We start from the raw sequence: 20,078 nt of genomic DNA, 5'->3' as shown, positions 1-20,078 counted from the left end.
TCACAATTGTTAAGCCTTTAATGTGAGAGTGTCTTTTCTAAGCTAATATCTACCAGCTTTTTGCAAATGTAAAATTTATAGTTTCTTGATAAATCTATAAATAGTAACAAAGTAAGTATAAGAAATCTAAACAACATTTTTGTGTAGATACTTACAGCCTTATTAAATTGTTACATTGCCTTTTACTATAACATTTTACTATTTGCATAATCTAAAAGTTTTATTATTACTCTATACTTTTTAATTGAAACATAGATACCCATGTTTTATACTTAATCTAATCTTTTTCTGACACATTGTATTTGGAGAGTACTAATGTCATTATGAAACATTATAAAAGTCAGTTAAAATATCTTCTATATGAGACATTTTAGTATTATTTGACTGCACAAGCATAAATATTCTTCCTCCTCTCAAACGCTAACTGCTTACAACCTGAGAACCAGACAGTAGAAAAATAACACTTTTTTTCTTAATATTTATTATGACCTTAGTAATGCCTAAGAAATTATTAGATACCTTTTAAATAAAGACTTCAGAAAGATGACCGTACATTTTTCCTTATTGTTAAAAGTAAACAGTGATACATATAAATGATATAAAATAAATAATACAATTGATGATGAATTGCATGAAAAGGTGCATCATTATTATATAAACTGGCTTTGTAAGTATCAATAGCCGTGTTTTGAAAGCACACAGATAAAGTAAGTAGTGGTTCTGTTATGTACCTCTTTCAAGTAACTTTCTGCCTTTGAGCCAAGGCAAGCAATACAAATAACCAAATAAAAGGCAACAAAAATGTTAATGGAAACATTAACATTTAGTTATAGTTTATCTATTGATATTTTATTTTCCACATTGATGGAAAACATTACTAATAAAAGGAGTCAGAAGAAATATGCTAAAAACTAAAGCCTGGCTTTGGTTGGATATTTTATAAGGTATATGACTCAATTGTCACTATTAAAACCTAAATATGAACTTTCTCTACCTGAATTATTTCTAAAAAATATAAATTTGGTAAAAGTTGAAAATGTCTACAATTCTAAAGGCGCTGGAAGGATTATCAGTGTTATAAATATTGGCAGAACCATGTAAGCACTCTACAAAGTTCACTGCAGAACCATTTTAAAGAATAAATTGAGAAGCTTTAGTAAGCATTGTGTTTACTTTTTTACAAACAGTTTCAATATACAATGCATTAACCATATAAGATGCTTTCTGATCAGTAGAATTACTTTGTGAAGGCCTCAAAATTAAAAAAAAAAAATTCTACAGAGATCGTTTTGTTGGATTTTAGCAAGTTATGCATGTGCCTCTTTGTAATAATTCTTCATTACACTGATTAATTCTACATAACATGGTTGACAGCATCAGTTTAACACTTTAGATTAACTGCTTAATAAATAACAAATAGAACATTTTCATTATTAGTAACATTCAGCTTTGAAAACTCTATATTCTTTTTTCCCCTCAAGTATAGTCAAATGTTTCACCATCTTGTGATGTGTGAACCTTATAAATCTTTATGTAATGTTGAATATTTGGCTATTAAATCTCTAAAAACCTCTTCATTTAATTTCTAACATTATAATTGACCCTGAAAGGACAGTCAAGAGTTTGTATTGGTTTTAGAATTAAATTGACATAGAGAAAATATCATACAATCATTTGGAAGAATATATTCAATCATAGACATAATTTTCATCCTATGTTTATTACATTCTTCATGTATAAAACATATCTCTTCCCCTAAGGATTAGTATATGTATCAATACTTGTGTACAACAGAGATCATGTATAATATTTTTTTATCCCAACTGATAATAAGAGAGTCACATTTTGTCATGATGCACTATTGAAATAAAATAGATTTTGCATGTTTTGTTGCTCATATGGAATGAGGCTCTGGGTTGATCATTAGTTTAGTAATTCAGGCATGAAACCATGATCTTCCTGTTTTGATAATGCCACAAAATATATTTTCCACTGAGATAGTGTTTAGTAGAAATTGTCTTTTCAGTTTTACTCAGACTTTTTTTAAAAAGCCCTTATCTGTCATTTTATTTAATATGAAAGTCTAAGATGTTTAATACTGATTTATTTATTTCTGCCTTGCAGGAGAGGTTATGGATCAGAGGTAAGGGCTTTATGGTATTGATGTCATAACAAGCGTAGTAGGAAAGTACTTGTGTAATAGGGAAGACTAAGGTACATTCTTTTGAACTAGGTTGTTTTCTTTGATTTCAACAAAAACGTATTAGTATGTTATGCTATTTATTTTCTTTTATATATGTTGCTTCCTTGTTTTGAGGTTTTAAGTCTGTTATTGAATGGTCAACGATCAACTTGCTTACCTTTTTAGGGATGCATTTCTTTTGTTCTGCATTGCTGTTACTCAGTATTCTGACATTTCCCCAAAATTCATTTGTCTAAGGCTAGACATCTAATTTAGAAACTAGGATTACTGCCTGTAGTCCCAGCTACTTGGGAGGCTGAGACAGGAGAATTGCTTGAACTGGGAAGGCGGAGATTGCAGGGAGCCAAGATCACGCCACTGCATCCCAGCCTGGGCGACAGTGAGACTCTGTCTCAAAAAATAAATGAATAAATAAACAAACAAACAAACAAACAAATAAATAAATAAATAGGACTACTTAACTTCTGATCTTCTTACCAGTTCAAAGCTCCATCCTATCACTGTTGAAGCTTGAGATCCTAAAGATTTTAAAAATAATCAGAATGGTAGAAAGCTCTGGGTTTTCCACTGTGTTCATTTGATTCTGTCTTCAGAGAACCTACTGGGCATTCTGGCCAACAGTATTTGGCCAGCTGTACTGCAGGTGATGTTATCCATGAAGTCATTGTGAACCTAGTTTGATTTAGCATACAGCTTCTCAATCAAGAGAAGTATGTGACCTAATAAGTATATGACCTAATTGGATTACATTTTGGAATTCATTATGAGTAAAATAACTAACTCACCAACAACTGTATTATAAAAAGGATATCCCTTCAGTCAAATGGTTGTTCTACTAGCCAGTTTAAACAGTGGGTTTGATGATGGAATTACCTCCCAGAACCTCACTACCCAGTTTTCCAGTACTTAGTCTAATATGCTGTTTTCCCTCCAAAGAGTTACTAACCCCAAAATTTGAACTGTGTATCTTGTTTTTTTCTGTTGAAAGTCTGTATTGTTATGAAACGGATCAATGATGACTGTATTAGCTTTAAAGAAGTACAAGTGAAAGAAGGAAAAGTTAGGAAGCAATTCCTACCAAATCTGATAATTAATGACTTTCCTAATCATTCTGAAAACACACTTAATGTTTTAGTGCAAGAAATCCACACTTTGGTAAGGAGAAGAAATGGAGAGCATGTCTTAAATATGTTGATAAATACATACAACTTTATCATTTTGTGTGTTCTACTCTTCTTCCCAATGAACCTTATCATATTTAATGTGATTGGGAAGGAAAAAAAGAAAGGCAACTTAAAACAAAGTTAAACTTGATAAAAGTAATTATATGACACACAGTACTTTTAGAAACATAAATAACTCTTTGTACTGTGAAGCTTAACAAAACAAAAATCTGTATAGATTTCCTGTTTATTAAGGCTATTAAATTTGTCATTAACTAAAAGAGTGATGAAATTAAAACAAATGAATTATTATTTTATGTTCCAACATAAAGAATTAGTTAAAATATTTAATGCTTTTGGTAGCTAACACATGAATAATGAATAATCCCAAGGAAACACGTTTTAAACTGTCGCCTTTTTTTCCTCTCTTCTCAATCATGATCTACCTTTCCATCTGAATTATTTTCTAAATCTTTTTCTATTTTAATTTCCTTTGACAGCAACAGCAACTGCTGAGGCCCTCTCTTCTTAAACCAGAGGTATCAATTTTCATTTTCTTTTCAACCACACTGAGTCTTCACTGTGACTTTAAGATCTATTATATTAATTCAGGTAGGCAATGTGGCATAATTTTAAAGGAAAAGAAAAGAGTCTTTCAAAATAACTTAAAAAAAAAAAAAAAAAGAAACCGAGAAATCACCTCCTGAAGTTGTTCCACAGTTTTAGCCTCATTCTCTGGGAATTAGACAAATAAGGCCATTATTCCTAATAAATACAAGCCATTCATTGAATGAAGCAGTTAATGAAACTGATCAGTAGTTACTTGTCTTAATCAATCTGAATTCATCTATCCATTCCTGACGTCAGATTTAGCTTATGCAAAGTTTAAAGACAGAATGCTGATATCTGTACTTAAATATCATTTTATGTGGTTCAAAATACCTCTTTTGGACACATACATTACAAATTGCCTATGGCATTTTCTTCTGCAATGTGAAGAAGATTGTATAATAAATACATATTATTTTATTTACTAATGTTTGCATATGTAATTAAAAATAAAAATACAGTCATCCTACCTTAATTTTATGGCAAATTTAGTATTTCATAAGCTCCACTTACAAAAATTTTATTCCTTTTCCTTTAGTACAGAATTCTATCTTTGCTAAAGAGAGCCATTTCTTGGTTAGAATCTACTCTCCAAAATCTGGAGGTTGGGTGGCAGGAATATTAAACTTTTATAAGGTTTTAGCAAAAATTTCATGGAGACGTCTCCATAAAATTTGAATTGGAAAATTCAGGGTTGAAATCCAAACACCAATTACTTTATGCAAGACCTTAGTCAAGATATACATCTGCTGAACATCAGTTTCATCTTCTATAAGATGTTGGCAGTAGTATCTACTATGTAAATTCCAAACTCTACAACTGGAATGTAACAGAAATAAATTCAGTAAATTACAATTATTGTTGTTGTTTTTGTTTTGCATCAGTATAAATGTTTGTAATAATTAAATATTAAGTTAATTTATGTCTTCCCTATGTGGACAGCAAAAATGAATTTTAAAAATCACATTAAGTGCTTGATCTACCCAAAAAAATCACTTTGTAGTATGTTACTTTGCATACTTTTCTAAAATCTAGGATTCACCAACTAAGGGGTTGGTATAGTCAACTGGGACTGTGTGGAACAGCAAAAAGGGCCAGGATTCCATTGTTGGTTTAGGTTGACTCATGGATCTGACTGGTCATGAGTTCCTTCCTCGATTTTTTTTTTTTTTTTTTTTTTTTTTTTTGAGACAGAGTCTTGTTCTCATGCCAGACTGGAGTGCAGTGGCATAATCTCAGCTCACTGCAACCTCCACCTCCTGGGTTCAAGCGATTCTCCTGCCTCAGCCTCCCAAGTAGCTGGGATTACAGGCATACCTCACCATGCCTAGCTAATTTTTGTATTTTTAGTAGAAACGGGGTTTCACTATGTTGGCCAGGATGGTCTCCATTTCTTGACCTCGTTGTCTGCCCACCTCGGCCTCCCAAAGTGCTGGGATTACAGGAGTAAGCCACGGCACCTGGCTCCTTCCTCTTTTTTTTTTTTTTTTGAAGGACTGATGCTCTACTCTTCATTCATGGGTGGTGAAAGCATCCAAGAGGTACCTTTTAGATTATTTCCTTCTGCTAGTTCTTATCCCTCTTTACTCAACTCAGAAATACAGAGTGACTGAATCAAGGGATGTCTTGCTGAGTTTCCTGAGTTCCTATCCCCATCCCTTCTATCCTTCTTATTACATTTTTAATGCAATTGATGTCATATGCATTGTAGCTAGCAAGAGCTGAGTGTTATTTTCCCTTTATGAAAAAAAAAAAGTATTTATGTAAAGAAAATTCTTTGATGCTGACTTCTAAAATCCAAAATCCACTCAGTTGCATTATTTCTCCATAAATATTTACTTGAAATTTTTATTTTGTCTTTCCTACTATTTCTTAATGTTGTTAAAAGTCTACTTCAAAACTGTTAGAAGTTATTTTCTCAGTATCCATATGTATTTAATTACACATTCATTGGTCAAACAGTTTGAAAATATTAGTTCTGAGACCTATTTCCTTCTTTTAAACCAGTATCTTTACACTGGGTTTTACATACCTTAAAATTCTTAGCTTTCCTATAGGAAACATGTTTTTACAAAGTACTTAGTTTGAAATAACTTAAATCTAGACTTTAACTTTGTCCCAGTTTCTTCCAGGTCTTTCTTAACCTCATTCCTTCACCCGCCTCAACCTTCCTATAATAAATACATTTTTGTTGAAATAAAACCTATGCTCATGAAAAAGTATAAAGCATGCTATATAACTAGATGAATTTTTACAGAGCACACATACACCTCAAGCTCCTGTGTGTCAACACCTAGATATCAGGTTTTCTTCCCCTACCACTGACCTGGCCTGTAACATATTCTTTAGTCTGTTCTTGAAATTTATATAAATAGAATGATACAATATATTTCATTGGTACCTGACCTGTATTGCTCAACATTCTGTTTGGGAGAATCATTTATGTTGTTGTGTGATGTAGTAGCGTGTTTTTCTCATGGACTTTTGCATTGTTGCCAGTTTGGGACTGTTACAAATAATGTGTTTTCTCACAAATGTTCATGTTTCTGTTGGGTATTTAACTATAAATTTAAGTTCTGCGAAAGAAGAAATGATTATATTTAATTTAGTACTATTGCCAAACATATTCTAAAAAGTTTTACCAGTTAGTAATCTCTAGAGACGTAGATGAGAGTTTTAGTTGTTCTGAGTCCCTGCAAATACATAGTATTGTTCATCGTGGGTTTTTCTAAATATTAGTCATTCTGGTGAACAAACTATACTAGTTTTAACATCAAACTTGGATTCCTTTAGAGTAGGTTCACAAACTATTTGTAAACTGCAAAATTGTAATATAGAAGAGGTAATGCAAATGTAAATACCTATAGGATCTAGGGTAGTAATGTAAGTGAATGGAGTTTATTAGACACAAAGAAATAGCAGATGGCAGATTTCATAGTGACTAAGGTGTAAATGTAGAAAAATGTTGTTGGGGATACTGTCTTAAAAAGGAGAGAACATGCTTACTGTAAAAATTAATCTGGTCAACTAGATTCTTGGAATCCTAGTGTTTCCATCTTTTTATTTTTCAAGAGAAACCAACATCCACATTTTTGATGTCATTTTCTGATTAGCACTGTTAGTAATGAATTCAATTTTTAAAAATGATGTTGGCCACACCAAGCACAACTGAGGATCCTTGTCCATATCGATCATGCAGGCTGCAAATTTCCACACTTTGTAAATGATATATTTGTGCCCTCAGAGGACAGCATTTTTTTCCTGACTCATTACTATTCCTGGATCAACAAAATTAAATTTTTATAAATAACAGATGATATAAATATGTACCAATCTATTTTCCTGTGAGTACCTATCCTTTTCCCTCTCTTCTCTTATTCCATTGCAAAATAAATTTGGTTAACCTTTGCCATTTAACCTGCTTAACATGTTAAAGTAGAACTGAAAAGGGAAATGTAGAGAAATTGCATTTGATAGTTATCAGAAACTGTCTTCACATGTATGTCTCAAGAAAAACACCTTTCTCTAAGAGTAGAGTTTGACAAAAATCTGTATGTTTAGAGTTTAGAACTAGAAATATTAAAAGTGCCTCTATTCTAACAAATTCTTTTTTTCCTTTAAAAGCCTTAAATTTAGAGGCCGGGCGCATTGGCTCACGCCTGTAATCCCAGCACTTTGGGAGGCCAAGGTGGGGCTGATCGAGACGTCAGGATCAAGACCATCCTGGCTAACACGGTCAAACCCCGTCTCTACTAAAAATACAAAAAAAATTAGCCGGGCGCAGTGGCGGGCGCCTGTAGTCCCAGCTACTCAGCAGGCTGAGGCAGGAGAATGGCGCGAACCCGGGAGGCGGAGCTTGCAGTGAGCCGAGATAGCGTCACTGCTCTCCAGCCTGGGCGACAAAGCAAGACTCCATCTCAAAAAAAAAAAAAACAAAAACAAAAACAAAACAAACAAACAAACAAAAACTACTTAAATTTAGAGTTAGCAGTATGTTTTAAAGTATAAACATCCTTGGGAAGCATCACACATTAACTTAAATTCTTATTATCAGATGATTTTATCAGAACGGTTTTAATGAATAGAAGAATACTGGGTACTAGAAAACTGTTGGTGGGGAGATGAAAACAATGCTGTAGATAGTGTTATAATTTTTCTTAAGGCCAACATCTCATAATAATTTATCTTAAAATTGAGTTAAATATTAACTGTCTATTGATAATTTTAAAACACATCCAACAACAAGTGAAAATGCTCATCTGCAAGCTTTAACAGATTTGCCATTAGAAAAAATCTACTTTCCCCTTCAGGTCAAATTATATAACCTTATTTTGTATCAAATAGTTACAGCCAGAAAAAAAATGAATAGATTTGACTAACACTTTTAAATAGAGTTATTTTAATTGCTTTAACTGACACTTGTATTTAACATTATTTTGGCAGGAATGTTTTGAGAATCATCGAATTCTAGGTGTGGAAATCTGACTTTGAGCTGAAACGTGATAAGAATTTGTTTTCAAATATAATTTTTCTTTTTGAACAATAGGAATTATCCATGGAGTCTGGAATTGATCCTGGCCAGGAATATGGACAAGATTATTACAGTTATGATCATGGGTACATCTTCAGATTTTTTAATTCAGATTCTTATTTTAATATTTTATTAATAGGAAATTATTAAATGATTATTATTACTAGAATTTGTAATGTCATGTCAATCTCGTTGGTATAATATCTGAAAATGAATAGTATATCAAGCTTTAATTTTAACCAAGTTTTAACCATTTTTTCTATATTGAGTTCCATATTGATATTTTACATTGACATTGATTGCAATTCTAGAAATGCGGTAAAATTATTCAAAATTATTTGTATGGGAAATAGATGTCAAACATATTTGCTCAATTCCTAAATTCACCATTTCTTTCATATGAGATGTTAATGTTTTATCTGATCAGTTTAAAGTTTTGCCCAAGAGCAGTTGGGAAGCAGAAAACATACCTTAGAATTCACTGATAAGTGTCTCAAAAGTCACTTATACACATATAAGTTAGCTGCTTTCAAAAAAAAATACTGTAGAAAATTGTGAAGACCATTACAGACCATGTTTGAAGCAACTTTTTCCTACCAAGGTACAGATTTTGTGTTGTGAATGAGCCATTACACTTTTCCAAAGTATCTATTTTGTGTTCTGGATTCTTCAGCTAGTTGAGACACAATATGGCTTTTTCCTCGTTTTAGTTTCTCCAAAAACGAGTATCTGAAATAACTCAACTGTCTTTATTGTTATTCCAGGGTCCCATTATGGCAAAAAAATCACTGGTCATCAGGTAGCAGTTCTTACTCTACAGTTTTGTAGCTAGTTTACAGGGAGCCTGATAGGTGCTGTGTAAATATCTGTCTATTGAATGGTGGAAGAGAAAGAAGGAAACAGATCACTCATGGTAGATTCTACAGAAATCACATGACAAACTGTTTCAAGCTGTAAGTTTATATTTCAGGTATGAAATGCCTCAATATGGGAGTCGCCGTCGATTGTTACCACCAGCTGGACAAGAGGAATATGGTGAGGTGGTTGGTGAAGCTGAGGAAGAATATGAGGAGGAAGAGGTAATTACTGTAATTTTATTATGTAAGATAATCCATGAAAAATATTGTTTAACCCTACATGACTAGCAGCTATAGAACATTTCAACTTTTAGAAATTCCTTTCGTTTAGCACGTATTTTCCATAGAAATTTAACAATGCTGACCATTTCATTGCCTTGTCTTTGGAGGAAAATTAATTCTTGATAATTTAATTTATGTCCTTGTAAAAGTGTTAAACATTTGGAAAGGCCACAATAAAAATTATGTTTCCTAAAATTCTAAATCATGCTCCATAAAGATATTATAATCAAATATATTTTAAAGTTCTGCAATACAAAGGTTATTTTTGTTCCCACATTATCTAGCAAACTAAAAGTCATGAAAAAATATAGTCCCCATCTTTCAATTATCAGAGAAAAGTAAATTATTTCCACTAATAATTTTCAAGGAATTATGTAAATTATGTTTAAATTAGCATGACTCATTTCTATAAAATTCCTATACTTTGTCTTCACTATTTACCTGGCAAATGTATACAAAAACAACACTAACAACAAATAAATGTCACTGTGGCTTTAACATGTGTAAAATTTCATAAAATAGATTTATCATAAAATAAGATAAATCGTCATATTTTCATGATTATTGAAAATTTAGTTCAAGGGAATACAGAAAGCTATTAACCAAAGTCTAATGACAGAAGAAGGAAGAGGCAATAATTCTTTCTTTTTTATTTGATCTAAGATGCAAAATAAACTTTGAGTAACAAGAAGGAAATTAATGTATTTGGGTATTGTAAAGTACAAGCTAAAATAAAATAATTTACTTTCTCTTAATCACCTTCTGTCTATATGCAGTAGAAATTTTTGTGATTGTTTTCTTAAGCCAGTTATATAACATTCATGAAGCTATCACCCACAGATTCATTCCTGCGTAACTTACGTGGGACAAGGTCATATCATAGCTATCTCTAAGCTGACACTTCAATTGCATTTTCACAATTTTCAGGAAGAGCCAAAGAAAATTAAAAAACCAAAAGTTGAAATTAGAGAGCCTAGTGAGGAGGAAGAAGTAGTTGTATCTATCGAAAAACCACCAGCAGCTGAGCCTACATATACAACATGGAAGAGAGCCAGGATATTCCCCATGATTTTTAAGAAAGTTAGAGGATTAGCTGATAAAAGAGGAATCGTTGACCTTGAGGGTGAAGAGTGGCAGAGACGCCTTGAGGAAGACGATAAAGATTATTTGAAACTCACTCTGGACCAAGAGGAAGCAACAGAAAGCACTGTAGAATCAGAGGAGGAATCCTCCAGTGACTATACTGAATACAGTGAAGAAGAGTCTGAGTTCAGTGAGTCTGAGACTACAGAAGAGGAATCTGAGTCAGAGACACCCTCTGAGGCGGAGGAGAGTTCTACCCCTGAATCAGAAGAATCTGAATCCACAGAGTCAGAAGGAGAAAAAGCAAGGAAAAACATTGTGCTTGCAAGAAGAAGGCCCATTGTTGAGGAGGTCAAGGAAGTCAAGGATAGGAAAGAGGAGCCACAAGAAGAACAAAAAGAACTTAAGGTGGAAGAAGAAGAACACTCAGAAGAAGAGGAAAGTGGACCTGTCCCTGTGGAAGAAAGTACAGACCTTGAAGCTCAAGATGTCCCTGAAGAAGGCAGTGCAGAATCAGCTTCGGTGGAAGGAGGTGTGGAAAGTGAGGAGGAATCAGAATCAGGTAGTAGTAGCAGTAGTAGCGAAAGTCAGTCTGGAGGTCCATGGGGCTATCAGGTGCCAGCGTATGACAGAAGCAAGAATGCAAACCAAAAGAAGTCGCCAGGAGCAAACTCTGAAGGTTACAACACAGCACTTTAAAAGAGATCACAGTAGGTGGGAGTTTTGCTGTGATGAATGCTCTCGTGTGCAGTGCCTTCTGTGTGTTCTCCAAAGTGACACTTGAAAGGGAGGAAATTGATCATGATTTTGATATGACTTATGATCAGAAGCATGCCAGAAAAGTGAATATATATGCTGTCCAAATCGATTTGTATATTAGACTGTATTAGAGTAAAACTGACTAATCCTTCCTATATTAGTAAATCAGAACACATGCAATCAGCTAATCAATATTTAATATTTACTGGTAGGATTTTTGTTAATGCAATGTGGCACTATGTATTATCAGTGACACTCTGTCTACTGGAATGGATGGCATATATATATACACACACACTAATATATATGTTTTTATATCATCTTTCAAAATAAATACTAAGACAAGATTCAACAAATTATATCTTTAACAGTTTACTTTTGTATATATGTACATTTCAACTGGCAAAGGTATTATAAAAATTATGAACATCTTCAAATAAGTTTGTATCTGCAACTCCAAATATTAGGAGTTCAATTAAATAACATTTTCAATTAAAAATTATTACAGCTTAATTTCTGTTTATTATAAGCTACAGTGGATTTAAAAATAAATGTAACAGTTATAAATTTTTTTCTAGGTAAATAAACTATAATTTTGAAATATAGTTCTGAAAATCAGAATGCATGCAATGTGTTGATAGTTCATATATTCCAAAAATGCAATACTATTTGAGAAAAACACAGTATTGCTTAACCCTTGCTTCTTGCTATTTTTAATGTTGCTTGGTAAAAGTCAAATGAATTTGTGAAAATGTCCAGTTGCTTACAAAAGGAAAGTTTAGTATAATTAGCTTTCAGTTTTGTGTATTACTAGGTAAATGATGCAGACTGAGAAGATATTTTCCTTTAAGTTAGTGTATTTAATTGGACAACCCAGAAAACCAGGATACATCAAGTAAATAAATGCATTAAATTATACATCAAGTAAATAAATAAAGTCAAGTAAATAAATGCATCAAATTATACAAAATGCATTAAATTATACAAAAGTTTTGGCTAACTAGAGAAAACATTAAAAATTAGAATCATGTGGTTTAAAAATATTTTTAAAATATTGGGAATAGAAGCATTACTATGAACAGAATATACTAAAACCGTTCATTCCTTTCAATTTAACTTTCCTGAATAGTATAGCAGCTGTCAAATAGTGGATCAGCTCCTTAAATAAAAGTAATACATTTTTTTCCATGTGGATCGGCAATTTGATCTAAAAGAATACATGTGTTTCCGGAAATGTCTGCTTTCCAACCCAACAATACATTTTTCAAACATTAATAAGCCCTGAAGCCAATAAAGGATTGGTGAAAAGAAATGTATGTTAATAAAGACTGGCTTCCTTCTCTCTCTCTTGAGTGATTTACCTTTGATAGCTTTCTAAATGTCATGGCTTTGGATTTCACAGGCAATGTAATTGTTGCCTTTTTAATTTCTTTGATAGTGACTCACATATTTTTGTTTATTTTGTCAGTGGGCAAGAAAAAGAATGATCAAGTTAGTTGTAGATCGAGAGTATGAAACCAGCTCAACTGGAGAAGACAGCGCTCCTGAATGTCAGAGACACCGTCTTCACCATCCTAGTATCCACAGTAATATCAATGGCAATATATATATCGCACAGAATGGTTCTGTGGTGAGAACCCGCCGTGCCTGCCTCACGGACAACTTAAAAGTTGCTTCCCCTGTTCGATTGGGAAGGCACTTTAAGAAACTAGACAAGTTGGCAGTGACACATGAGGAGAATGTGCCTCTGAACACATTATCAAAGGGGCCATTTTCTACTGAGAAAATGAATGCAAGACCAACTCTGGTTACATTTGCGCCTTGCCCTGTGGGGACTGACAATACAGCGGTGAAGACACTAGGGAACAGGCTGAAAAGCACAGTTGAACAGGAGTCCATGATTGACAGTAAGAACATCAAGGAGGCTTTGGAATTTCATAGTGACCACACACAGTCCGATGATGAAGAGCTTTGGATGGGTCCCTGGAATAACCTCCATATACCAATGACAAAACTGTGACCAATTTTTTTAAAAGATATTTTAATTTTTACTTCCGTTTTTAATAAACCGTGCTTTTTATTGTCACTGAGAAGACAATGTATGGAATTTATATCGTGCACACAAGCTAAAACTTTGAACAATATGCTTTAAAATTTTAAAAGAGACAGATTTGCATCCATATTGTTATCAATTAATTGTTTTTTCCAGAAAATCCTTTGGACATACTTTCACTAAATAACCTATCGTTTAAACATTTAGCTGTTTTGTTGGGTCTTGAATTTTTTTTTTGTTTTAATAAACAAGAAATAATTACTAAGTAATTTATATTTTATTGATTAATATAGATTATGCTTCATTTCTAGCTCCACAAAACCTTTTTAGTACATGTAATTTTATTTTCCATAGCCAAAAGGGCAAAAAGGAAGTAGAGGATATTTACAGGCAATGAGTTTATACAGCTGCTGTCTACACTGCCCTCATTTTTAAAATGAAATGAAAGCTAGAATTGCAAAGTAAAGTAAATGAGGGAATCACCTGTAAATTATTTTAAATCATGAGCTTGTTTTCTTTATTGTCCAGTATAAAGGGTTTCACATTTTACCATAAATACATTTATATCTTGACCCTTTAGGAAACCACTTGAAGTCATATGTCTTTTTATCAATATTATTTACAATATTCCCTGATCCCTCTATCTCATATCAAATATGGTAGATAATTAAGTTTAATCACTCGAAGTTAAATAATTGTTTGGAGCAACATGGGAATCTCACCATTAGCAAAGCTTTTAGGGAAGTGAGAAAGGTTCTAGTAAACAATAATGCATCTAGAATGACAATTTCATAATGGAAGACATGATGAGAATAGGGAAGTCTCCCATTAATGTCACTAGACTTTAATAGTTTGTAAACCCAGCATATCAGAGTAAAGGAATTTGGCAGGGTCGAAATTTATATAATATAGGAAGCCTATAAAGGCTATGAATTCATAACTTCAAATGTTGTGTTTAACTTCTTCCATTTTCAGTTTATTTATAGAATTTTTTAATGCACATATTTATGTGCCTAAAATCCAGAACCAGGAAATCATTACCTGGGCATTTTTTAAAATCAAAGAACATAGTCTTGATTTTTTACCATTGAACAAAGCACAGTGTTTCATCATAAATAGAAATGAAAACAGAATTTCCTTTAAAAAACTTGCCTTGTGTGTTGCTTATTTTCCAGATGTAAAAAGAATGAAACAATATAGATTAAGAGAATTCAGCATTCTATTGAATATTACTTAGTATGATATAGATGTAGCTCACTTCAAATTTTGCACAGTATTGACCAAGTTCAGGTTTTAATGAAATTTCCTCATGCATGCTTAATATATGGTTGAAGGATTGAAAAATGCACTATTATTTATTTCCCCTTACATGTTTCACATCTTAAAAATTGTTTATTATTATGCTATTTCCTTATTTCCAAAGTGAATGAATTGTATTAATATAAACTTGCCAACTTGTAAGAGTAGTATATTTTTACTTCAGATTTCCAAGAAAATATTTGAGATCAAATACAGTAACATCTCATCTGCCTTATTTTATTGAAAATTAATGCATTCCATACCCTTGGAAAAAAAACAAAAAACAAAAAACAAAAAAAAACCTAGTGGCATCAGCTAGGAGATTAGAAACATAGAATCATGACCATACTTCCTAGTCTACCAAACAAGCATCCACATTTTCAAAAGATCCTAAGGTGGTTTATATGCATATTAAATTTTGGAAGCAATGAAGTCTGGGGCTTATTCCTTTAAGCACCAAAGCCAGGGTTTTTAGTATAGGATACTTTGTATAGGAATTAGATTGAGCATGTACTTCTCTACTAATTCAATCAGAGGTCATCAAATATAATTTATTATTATCTTGATACCCCCAGATCATCTCAGTCAGCATCCCATGATACTCTCTCTATATACAGCTTCATATTGTGTTTTTGTCCTTTGATTTCTGGCTGTGACATTTAACTTATTCTGTTATTGTGCCTTTCTCACAGTTTTTTTTCTTTCAGTTTACAGCTTCTAGTATCCTGGTGGGAAAGTTTGTGTTTTTGTTTGTTTTCTTACTGTTGAAAAATCATGAAGCTTAAGATGGGAATTAGGTACATGGATTCAAGCAAATGTTTTGCGACTCTTAGATGCTTTCTTTGGTTACCAGTAAATTTGGAAATCTGATGTTGGTGGAAGTCTCATGGCCTGATATATGAGATGTCACTGTATTTTAAACTACATTTTTTATGAGAAAATATGCAAAATTTTACAAACCACTTAGCATACACATTTCAGTAATTTAAACTTGATTATTTCCTTATAAACAATCATGAAGTCAATCTATTACTTAATGGAGATAGCATAAAGAGAAGCAGAATTTACACAGAGCAACCAAACCAAATATTTGGTCAGTATATTTTGGGTAGACGAGCAGCAAAATTATTACTAACTAAATAAATCCGAATCAATTTAATAGTTACTTTAATAGAAATTTCACTAGTCTATAAATCCCTGACTCAGGATTAAAACTGTGGAACCCAGAAGAAATACCCAAGTGTGTTTAATCTTAAGAATACTTCATATAAATAATGTTTCAATATTTATAAAGAAATTGGTTGTTATTTTTCCTAGAAAGATGTAGGAAGGTTTCCTTGTGGTTCTCAATCATCACTAGCTTCAGTCAGGCAGAAGAAACAGCAGGTCTTGGCTAATCAAGATGAGAACAGATGATGTAAAGACTAATATTGCAACCTGTTGATTTTAGGTCTTGTGGGCATTAAGAGAAAGCAGAGGAAGAATGAGAAAATATAGTCAGAGTGACATAGGACATTTGTGACAATGACCATCGAATCACAGATGTTAATCTCCCTCTCTCAATTTGTCTTTTTCACTAATTACAGACTCTGAGAGTTGTAATAGAATCGCAACTGTAGGTTGGCCAAAACTATCTTTTTAAAATACAGAGAAAAGTTTGCCTTGAATTTTATATGTGATATGTCATTTATGTTATTATACCACATTGTTCACAGGGATGTTAAAACGTATTATTTACTTAAGTGGTTGTTCCAAAGGTGATTCAGTAGTTACTATAAAATATTGTTTAAAAACATTTTTATATCATAGAGCCAGAAGTAACTGAATATTGACTCTCAAGGGAAGACATTTTCTTTCTTTTATTTCATGAGCTTTGATTTTTCTCTTTCTCTGCTTCACCTTCTTCGTTTTATACCATAAGTGAGATTTATATACCACTTGAATTTAATTAGTAAAATAGGCAAAAAGTGCTAATAATCTATTCTCAGGGCAGATGCCTATTGGTGCCTGCAAATTACATAGCGATAAGGCTGAGGGATAGGTTCAAAATAATACTGAGTACTTACACATTTTATTGATAGTTTCTTTCTATTCCCAAATGGTATGTGAAATTTTTGTTCTAATTTTTTTATTGGTTTTCAGTAGTTAACTCTGATCTTTATCATAAGAATCTTTAGTTATAGATTGGTATTTTTTTCATTGCAATCTACTTTAAATTTTTGGTCAGTTAAGCACATGTATGGAAGATTCAAACATTGTCTATAGTTTGAAAAATCTATCGACACCTTCACTGCTTTCCAATTTCTTTATCCAAAACCTGTTCTTCCTTAACAAATATTATGTTACTGTATGAAGAATCTGAATTAGAAGTTTTAAGTTAAAATGCATTGTTATTCACTACACAATGTTTCAAAAATAAATTTTCATTTGAAAAGATGATTTCTCATTACTCTGTCAGGTGGGGATAAAAATCAGTAACTATTTTCACATTTATATGTTGAGTATTTCAGCCTGATAATAAAAGCCTGCTCTGCAACCTCTTATCTTAGAACAATGTGGAGGAAAGAAGTGTATTTTAAAACTTCTACCCAATCTTTTCTCATTTCAGTCATGTACTCATGCCACCAAGTTCTGAGAAGAGTGGAAACTGTGTTTCCTAACATACCACCTATTCATTTATATTTTAAAAATGTAATTACATAAACATTAAGGTTTTCACATATGATCAGTTTATTATGTTTATAGAAATGCTAAATGACAGCGTAAATGTGGCAAGAAGCAGAGTCAACATGAAGTTATATTCTGCATTTTAACATGGTTGAGTCTGACATTTCAGAGACTCATAATTTAACTCTCTCTATCCCCAGCTCCCACCCTCTATCTGTCTCCTTCTCTGTTAAAATATGCTCCTATTTCTCTGGTCACATGCAGCTTCTTGACTTTCTAATGCAGTTGATGATATAATAATTTCAATTGTCTTTTATCTCAAATAATCAGGAATGAGAGAAATAAATTTTCTAAAACAGCCAACTTGGACATAGACGGAATTCTTGGTCCATTGCATTTTTTCTCTGCAATTGTAGAACAGAATTTTATGTATCTATGTATTTCCAGTACCCAGCATACCTACTTGCATAAACAACGCTGCTGAGAACAATATTGCATTAAATAGAATGAATTAATTCTAGCCCTATCACCATGTAACCTTTGGCACATCATTTTGTAATTTATCCTTATATAAAAATTGTAAAATGGTAATAATATCCACTTCAATTAAGAGATGAAATCAGATATTTAATCTGAATATATTGTGATTGCTATAAATATATATGTACAGAATAAAAGATTACAAAATTGCCTTCATGTTCTTCTCCACAGATTTAGCCAGATTCTAATATTTTCTGGCAAAATGCCAGTGTAAATTTTATTGACCTACCTTACATAGTAGATATTTTAAGTTATAAGAAAATACAATATCTTCCCCATGCTAATACATGTATATGTTTTTAAAGAGAAGTAAAATAACCCTGTAGTACTTTTTGTCTTTTGAATTGGCCTATTGCACAGTTTAAAATTTTAAAATGCAAACATTGTTAAAAAGAGCACCACACAAAATCGTGGCTACACTGAAGACTGTTCAGCAGCTTCATGTCTGTGAATGCAAGGAAATACTTAGAAGTCTGTCCTAAAATATGTCATATTTCAATTTAAGTACTTACCCTAAATATGCCTTTAATGTAGAGTAATTGCTGAATTAACACTGGCTCTTTTGGATTTGTTGTAAAAGAGGCTAGGTTTATTTCAAAATCTAGACCATGCTTACCTGTTCTTTCTCTCTAATCCCAGCATCATTATTTGCATATATAAGCCTACTGACAAAAGCTGATTTTAAAATATCAGTGTCTATAACTTTGTATGTATCCCCTTTGTTTTCTATTCCCCATCAAATTTCTTTACCTTGCCATCTTCTATAAAAGACTCTGAATTTTCTAACCTTGTAAAAATATCAGTTATAGTCCAATGAGAAGAAAAGGGGGCATTTTAGCTAGCTAAAGTATATGTACATGATGTAAATCAATATCTACTTATATTTAAATTACTTTAGGTACAAAAACATTTAAATTCACAGAAATAAAACAGTATATCAATGTCAACATTGATTTTAGGGACTCTTACATGTCATATTTTATTTATCCTATTGAATTAACATCAATATAGACGCCACATCTTTTCTCCAGAGGTACAAACACTCATTCACATACTATTAAGACAGTTTGGGGTCTTTCTGAGTGATGATGGCTAAACAGGTAGCCTAAAGGTATATATTCTGATGGAACAAACGTTTGCCTTTTAAAAGTAAATCATGCATACCATAAGACTGTTAAAATCAATATGGAAAGCCTTATTTACACTAACATGTATAGTTGAGCTATCATAACTATAACTTAGATTGTGGAGTAATAAGTATAGGCTAAAAAGTATCTATATTGCATCATTAGGTTAATATCAGATTCCTGTTACTGGGAGAAAAGTTTACCCAAAGAACCATTATCCTTGACATCAAGGAAGACATAATTTGTCTAAGCTACCAACATGTCATTAACGCGTCATTTTCCAATGTTAGTAACTACAGGGGGGCTTAAAGGATAAATCTTGGCCTCTAGTAATTCCTTTGTTACCATACTACGTTGATCACACCCCAGCCTTTTTTATTTAATTTTCATAACTACAAAATTAGTTTGGCTATCAGTATCCTAGGGCCTTTTTTAGCAGAAGCTGAAATAATGGACACAATATTCCCTTGAAAACAGCACTGCAACTGTGGTTTACAGAACCAGTTGCTGTGCCCATCTCATGCCTGTGCTACTTATTTAGACCCCATTTCAGAACAAAAAGGTCTTAGGGTGATTTACGAAACTGCATACACTACAAAAGAAGAAGTAAAGGTGAAAGAATTAGACAAAAGGAAAATAGAGAAGAGTAAACGTGGGGCTTGGGTTAGCATTCACACTTATGCCCTCATGGTTCCATACCTTAAATATTTAGGTTACAAATACAGCTCTAATCTCCCAGACATCAGATCAAAAAAGGAAAACAGGATTAGTTACAGAATTCATAGTGTGCATAAAGTTAGAAACAATTAATGATGAAAAGTCAGCTTTGCCCGCTACCAAGACCTGAGGGAAATTTTTCCTAAGGGTCTTTATTAAAAGTATGCTATAATATATATTGGCTTAGT

The 20,078-nt window shown here is 32.5% G+C and overlaps 1 protein-coding gene across 1 annotated transcript in view; it reads left to right on the top strand.

Moving 5' to 3' along the window:
* The window catches only part of LOC116273354, a gene marked incomplete at its 5' end in the record, with an annotated part of 28,734 nt that extends 11,461 nt beyond the window's left edge, over positions 1 to 17,273 (top strand). The window contains 2 exons of the mRNA XM_031662371.1: positions 9,477 to 9,585; positions 12,956 to 17,273. Coding sequence (XP_031518231.1) covers positions 9,477 to 9,585; positions 12,956 to 13,507 — 661 coding nt within the window. The remainder of the gene's footprint in view (positions 1 to 9,476; positions 9,586 to 12,955) is intronic.
* Positions 17,274 to 20,078: the final 2,805 nt, after the last annotated feature.

This window comes from Papio anubis, unplaced genomic scaffold (assembly GCF_008728515.1).
Source record: "Papio anubis isolate 15944 unplaced genomic scaffold, Panubis1.0 scaffold590, whole genome shotgun sequence".
NCBI classification, from domain to species: domain Eukaryota; kingdom Metazoa; phylum Chordata; class Mammalia; order Primates; family Cercopithecidae; genus Papio; species Papio anubis.
This window is presented reverse-complemented; position numbering and strand designations above follow the sequence as displayed.